Source organism: Myotis nattereri, assembly GCF_964212035.1.
Source record: "Myotis nattereri genome assembly, chromosome: 13".
Lineage (NCBI taxonomy): Eukaryota > Metazoa > Chordata > Mammalia > Chiroptera > Vespertilionidae > Myotis > Myotis nattereri.
The window spans coordinates 43262930-43270522 of record NC_138088.1 but is presented as its reverse complement, the minus strand read 5'-3'; the positions used below and the strand labels follow the sequence as shown (position 1 = coordinate 43270522).

Genomic DNA, 7593 nt, shown 5'->3' with positions numbered 1-7593 from the left:
AGAAGAGGGACAGAGGAAGAGACTCGAAAGCAAACCAAGAAATTAATCCTAACCTAGCTATGAATTTGTGTCACAGGCAGGGACACAGGAGGTAGGTCGTTCTTTGAGCAGGTTGTTACTCATCCTTAGAATCACCACCTTGTCTGTTTCAGTGTGGCTGTGAGAGGATCCCATTTGAAAACCTGGTATACTTTCCAAACAGAACGCAAATGTAGGTTTTGTATTTGCATTTGCTAGATTGTTCTCCCAGCTCTGCTGAAGGAAAGTGGCTGTGGGTAGTGCGGGTGTCCTCAGCCACCCACACCAGCATTTGGCTCCAGGCTTGGCAGAGCAGTTACTCACTGTAGCAGGGACCCTCGGTGTAGGGGGTAGGTATGAACTCCTGAAACTTGAGCAGAGGTTCCCTGAGGCAAAAAAACCCAACTCTGGCCTAGTCAAGTTGTTCTGCTTGCTGTTCACTGTGGCAGCATTTCTGTTCCTGTTTTGCCGTCTCCACCTCTGGCTTGCCCAGTACTCTCCCTTTAGGTGGTGTGATCTTTACTTTGGCCACACTACAGCTGAGGTGCTGCTTCAGCAGGGACTGTCACCAGTGCAACAATGCTGTCGTCTTACTGATCCACAGTGCCTCAGAAGCCTGTTTTGCCTGTTAAGTTTTCCTCCCAGCCAGTCGTCTTGGAGTCAGACCCAAAGCTGGGCCTTCTGGTTTGACCTCTCTTAACTCCAGCCTGGGGAATGGTTAGCAAGGAAAAGGGAGTGTCAGGACATGTCCACAAAATGCTGGGAAATCACCACCCACCACCCCCCTTTCTCGGCTTTAGCATGCTGAGTTTTAAAAAGTCACCACCTTAATTTTTTACCAGCAGAGGCAGACCTGGACAGAGAAGCCTCTGGGGCTCACTGGATCAGAAAAAATAGAGCATGCATAGTTTCAAGAGGTATTTGCTCAGATGTCAATGAAGCCCAAGTGCCTTAAGACCAGTTTTGTCATCTGAGAAGAGCCTCAACTTAGAGCTAACTAACAACAGTTAGCATTTATTGAGTTCTTGCTATATGCCAAGACGTTGCTAAATATTTTTCATGCATTCGCTCATTTAGCCCTCACAAACTCATTATTCGTTTTAGCAGATGAAGAAACTAAGACACAGAGAAGTTAAGTAACTTGCCAAGGATCAAACAATTGTCCTGGTGAATCTGGGATTTGAGGTCATGACTAAGTGCAAGGGCAAGGACCTTGTACAAGGCTGTGCTGCCTGTGTCCCAGTTCTTAGGCAATGTCTCTGCTTTTGCCTATGCTGTTACTCCTCCACTGTCAGAGAAAAATGCTTACAGGCTGTCTCCTTTTAACTAGCCTGTCAGAAGGGAGAAATATCAACATGATACCGAGACCCAAGGCCCCTGGCAATCATGTTTAGCCCTTCTATGACCTCATAACTCCTGTGAGGTGGTGCCAACCAATGTCCCCACAGCTGGTATATCCAGGGTTGTATCTGCCTGGCAGGTTGGAAGTGATCCGGCCCTGCCTCCACATTGTATAGCTTCTCCTGGACTCTAGAACAGGGGTGTCAGGCCAAGAGTATTATTTTCCAGTTCTCTTTGCCCAATAACAAAGTATTTTCACCTGGATACCAGAAGGTAAGATTCATGAGAGCTCTGTTTGTTGTTCACCACTGAATCCTAAGAGTGCCTAGCAGGTAGTAGGTAGGGACTCAACAGTTGTTGAACATAGTGAATGAGGTAATGTAAGAATGAGATTACTGAATTCCTAACTGCAAAGTAAATAGCAAATTATTAATTGGTTATATAAAAGTGAACTATATACAACTATGGTTTTAAGTATTTATTCCAGAAACAGGAGACATCAAACTAAAGACTGCCTGGAGAATCCAAATCAAGAGGAAGAAAGAAGCCCTAGCCAGTTTGGTTCAGTGGATAGAGGGTTGGCCTGAGGACTGAAGGGTGCTGGGTTCGATTCCAGGCAAGGGCACATGCCTGGGTTGTGGGCTCAATCCCCAGGGGGGGGCGTACAGGAGGCAGCCAATCAGTGATTCTCTCTCATCATTGATGTTTCTATCTCTCTCCCTCTCCCTGCCTCTCTGAAATCAATAATATATATATATATATATATTTTAAAAAGAGGAAGAAATCAGTTTAAAAAGCAGGGAATGGGGCAGGTGAAGAAACAGGACATTCCAGATACTTAACCATCCCCACTCCCGAACAAATATTACTGAACACATGTTCAAACTGAGAAAAAGCCATTTTAATAATGCACACATACATTCATAGGACTTTAAACAAGATGTAGTATAAATCTTTAAAAAAAAAAGGAAAGAAAAAAAAGGAAAGAAAAAGAAAACCTGTATCTCCTTGTAAACTGCCTAGGAGCTGGTGGATTAACTGGCTGACAGGACTGCCCAGGGAAAAGAAACACACAGATTAGAGGTGCACCACTGTTAAGAAGTAATAAATAACCACAGATCATGCTCTACATGCCCACCCATCTGCACCCTAATCTTGCCTCCGTGGAGGCGAATCAGGACAGTCCTTCCCTAATTTTCAAACTAAGTCACTTGTTAATGGATCAACTCTTAAGTTTTTATTTTAAAATGTAAAAATTATTCTTGGTTTAAAGACTTGACACATTATTACTGGCCAGTCCCCACCAACTATACTTGCTTGACAGAAATAAAAATGCAAATGTTCCAACTGAGCCTGGATGACAACACACCATTTTCTCTCTTTTACATCTGGGGAGATATTTGTGAAGTCAAAAGCAAGCTATTACTTGTATCTCAAAACAAAAACAAAATGCCAACCTTCCAAAAGGTGACAAAGGCACCATTGCCGTCAGGAGATAGACAAAAAAATGTACAAATGCTGTTACTTTACTGCTACATAGATGCATTTTGTGCATGGAGAGCATCTTCACTTAACATGATATAACGAATAGAATTGTATTTTCAGATAACAAGAAAAGCAGTTTAGAAAAGGCAAACAGTTACACACAAAAGCATAAACACTTACAAATACCTTAAATTTTAGCTTGCAATAAGGGTAGGAAGTTTGACATACATATCCAGAAAATTAGACAAGGTGATTTTTTGGCACAGTAATAATACTGCCAAACACACCACCACTCAGTGCAAGCTTTGTTTGCCAAGTCCCAAACTGGCCTGACATTCTCTGTGCAATGAACATTTTCTCCCCCACTACCATCCCGTCCACTGGGTGGGCAACAACAGCAGGAGGGAGACAAAGCAAGGGGACTCAAGAGAGAGAAGGGTAGTACTTGATTTGGGAGAAAAACCATGGGCTACTTGTGCTAAAAGAGAATCCCACCATTTTTATGAGAACCTGAATGCAAATACTGACTGAAACATGACCTGGAGACTGGAGACGTCTACCAGAGTCACAAGTACAAGAGTCCAAACCGATGTTTGGCCATTTATTTTAAAGGGACACATGAAGCATATTTCTCTAATGGAGAAAGATAATTAAAAATAGAGACTTTTCTTATTGGAACTGCTAAATAAAAATGTATCAAAGTGGTTTTAAATTTGATGGGCAGTTACCTGTTGAAACTGCAATATAAAAGGGTCACTTAAAAAAAAACACACCTGAATATCCCACTTGCCCCCCATCAATGTACACATTAGAAAATATTTACACACTGTAATTACAAGCAATAGAAGCCGTATTTTATACTTTTGAGATTTTGTACACTTTACACAATGCAAAATGAGAAAAATATGAACACTTATAAAATTACACACAAATAATGTATCTACAAAGTATTAAATTACAGAGTGAAAGCCCCCACTGTTGGGCAGATAGATGCCAGAGTTTCAAGCTTCTGTCAAATATAACTCTTTGTATCTATCTCACTAACCAGAAGTGGCATTTTCTAACAATACCCTTAAGAGGTAGTATCAAGTTAATATTCTTACCAGTAAACTCAATACGGAATAAAACTTTAGTTGGTCTGACAGGGTTCTCAGGAACTGAATTTACTTACGTCTTCCCTAGAAAATCTCTAACTGCTCAATGCTTGACATGGGCTCAAAAGTATTTTAAATGATAAATTAAAGATACAATGTTTTTTACTCCTCAGCCTCAATTCAGAGGTAGAAAGCCAATTTTCCAAAATTTCTTTTCTCCTCTATCAAACTACAAACATCAAGTCCAATTCCCTTTCCCATCATCTTTCCCCCCACAACTGGAGACCTCAGGGTGCTCAGGAGAGCTAGCAACGTCACCCAAGTTAATACTGAAAGAAAAAAAGAAGCTGGCATTTTCTTTTATGAAAGAAACCCTTCTAAAAGGGACACTCAGTCAACAAAAGAATTTTTCAGAGCTAATAAGAGTCTATTACTACCAAGGGCTTCGAAGGGCCCTTGGGCTAAGACCAGCATATGTATTTCCACTAACCCTCCACCATGTAAACCAAAGGGTGGCTTTCCAGTGTTTAAGAGTTTAGAGCAGCTGTGGTTTTTAAGTGCAACAACTTTAAAATACAAGCACAAACACACGTGTATGTGCAAACACATGTGGCAATGTTCTAAAGAATAAACACCATTCAGGTTTCTGCCAAGGTTATATACTCATGAAAATAAGGTTTTGGAAACTTGTCCAGATATTTAAGCTTTTACAATAAGACACTTCTGTAATATGGCTACTAAGGGGCCAGAATTCTAAGATTTAGCCAAGATTCTATGATTTAACTGGTATTTTAAAAAATGCACTGGAGATTAAAACAAACTGCATATGAATGTTTTGGCATGAAAACAGAGCCACTATTTTATAGCTTAACCTTTGCCCCTTAAGGGGATCTGACAATATACCTTCTATTTCTCAACCATTTAAATGTATTTTAAAAAACCTAACTGATTTATAATCTTGAATAGTGAAGGAAAATGCATGGATTGGAACCTCCTATGGTTTGTAGGAGTTACAAGCGATTTATCCTTTTTGTTACTAAACTTATATGAAGGTTTTCCATTAAGTTTTAAAATAACCAAAAGGGAAAATTAAACCCAACTAGAACTTGGTCTTGGTTTCCATGTATAACTTCTCACATTGGTCCAAATCTTTTCTTACATATTTCATGTGATTATCCAACTGCCACAAATACAATAAAAAACAAAACAAACCCAAACAAACAAACAAAAACAACACCACCACTGGCTTATCGTTTAACAGAGGAGTTAGTTAATAGGGGCAGATAAGACATGCAACTATAAGCTGCTTCTACTCTTCCAACCTGTTATAGGATTCTACTCTTTTAAAAGGCCAATTGCCTTAATTAAGCAGATTGTGTTTCATATCTGCCTCAGAAATGGCAATTTCTTTTATTACCAGCCTCAAACTAGATATTCCAGTGGCACACTTGCTGCCCATTTTCTTAGCATTCCGCTGGATTTTGTAGTAACCCTTTATACTCCTCTAGGAAAGGCTCTTATTGAATTTCTCTTGGTTCATATATTTGCTGTTGCAACTCCTGTTAAGAATCTGGAACCCAGAAGTCATGAAGTTGCCCCTAGAAAATAGAAGAGGGGAAAAAAACAGAATAAAGAAAAACCAAATTATGAATTAATCTTTATAACACATATTATCATCATCAAGTTTTAATAACAAAAGAAATAAAATCTTTATATTATATAATTCTCTAAAAATTTATGATAATCAGATTTAAGTTTCATATTTTGTGGTCTAACAATTAAAAAGTATAAAGTAAGTACAAGATGATTTCTCTTCACCAACACACACATTTAGAGGGTGATATTTAAAATTAAGTAAAATGTTGAGCAGATTAATACAGCTTAAGATTTCTCAAAGACTTCTCTAATAGGGCATGCATATCTTATGAAGGACACCAACAACAAGGGAGTCAAAATGTCATAAAATAGTGAGATTGCTTCCTAATTAATATTCAGTATTCCTGTTACTTTGATAAAAAATATAAGCAACGCCTAGGCCCTGGACCAGCAGCATTGGCAATACCTGAGAACCTGGTAGAAATGCAGAATATCTGAGGTCTAACTTCAGACAATGAATAAAAATCTGCATTTCAACAAATTCCTTGTTGATGCTTATGCACATTAAAATTTGAGAAGTTCGTTTGTAAACAAGCATGATGGAAAACTTAATAGCAGGTATTTAAACAATACCTCTCTTAAATAAAGTCTCCTTAGATATGACACCAAAAACATGACAAAAGGAAAAAAAAAACAGATAAAAGGAAAAAAGAGATAAAACTGGACTTCGTCACAATTAAAAACCTTTGTTCTACAAACTATACCATCAAGACAATAAAAAGACAACACACAGAATGGGAGAAAATTTTTGCAAATTATACCTACTAAGGGATTTGTATTTAAGAGTATAAAGAACATTCTTACAATTCAATAATAAAGATAAAAACTCAATTAAAAAATGGGCAAAGAAATTGAACAGACATTTCTCCGAAGAAGCTATATGAATGGCTAATAAACACATGAAAAATGCTTATTAGTCATTAGAGAAACACAAATTAAAACCACAGTGAGATTCTACTTCCCACCCCCCATTAAGCTTTAGTAAAAAACAGGTAACAAGTGTTGACAGAATGGGGAGAAATTAGAAACCTCAAATAGACTGGTGGGAATGTAAAATGGTGCAGCCACTTTGGAAAAGTCTGGCAGTTCCTCAAAACACTTAACAGAATTACCATATGACCCAGCAATTCTACTCCTGGGTTTATGCCCAAGATGTTTTCACTTGAGAAGATATGTTCACACAAAAACCTGTACACAAATATGCATGAAAGCATTATTCTTGATAGCCAGAAAATAGAAACAACTCAAATGCCCACCTAATAAGTGGGTAAATAAAATGTGATATATCCATGCAGTGGAATATTATTTGGCAATAGAAGAACATACATGCTACAACATGAATTCACTTAACATTACATTATGTGAAAGAAGCCAGTCATAAAATACCATAGTGTATTATTTCATCTATATGAAATATAAAGAACAGGCAAATCTATACAGACAGAAAGTCTGTAGTTGTCTAGGGCTTGGTGCAATGGGAATAGTGGTTGGGGAATGGGAGTGACTGCTAGTGGATATGGGACTTATTTTTTTTACTAACAAAAATGTTCTAAAGTTTGTTTGTGATGATGGCTGTATAACTCTACATATACTAAAAACCACTGTAAACTTTAAATGTCTGAAATGTATGATATGTGAATTTTATCTCAATTAAGCTGTTAAGAAAAATGCTTCTTGTGAAATATAACCTCCATTTGATGCACGTACACTTCTTGAAATAAATTAATGAATATAAAGCAAACAAAAAACCCCCCAAACTATTATATTGGAGTTTTCAGTTTATCTTAAGATACATAGAAGTGCTGTCATATTTTTTCAAACAATATGAAGAAATACCAGTTAACAAAACTATTAAGAATAAATAAAACTGTTTAATAAAATGACACCTGAGTAGGCCGACAGTTCTGGATAATTTCCTGCCATTTTCCATGTATCCTGGCAACCAAGTCTTTTACCTTAAAAATATCAAATAGGGGAAAAGGATCAGATTAAAACATCC

General features: G+C 37.7%; 1 protein-coding gene across 2 annotated transcripts in view; it reads right to left on the bottom strand.

Moving 5' to 3' along the window:
- Window positions 1–3679: 3679 nt before the first annotated feature.
- The window catches only part of SLF2 (SMC5-SMC6 complex localization factor 2), a 45437-nt gene continuing 41523 nt past the window's right edge, over window positions 3680–7593 (bottom strand). For both annotated transcript variants that reach the window (XM_081104616.1, XM_081104617.1), the window contains exons 19-20: window positions 7481–7549; window positions 3680–5536 (exon numbers count right to left, since the gene is read on the bottom strand). In XM_081104616.1, coding sequence (XP_080960742.1) covers window positions 5501–5536; window positions 7481–7549 — 105 coding nt within the window. In that variant the 3' untranslated portion in view covers window positions 3680–5500. The remainder of the gene's footprint in view (window positions 5537–7480; window positions 7550–7593) is intronic.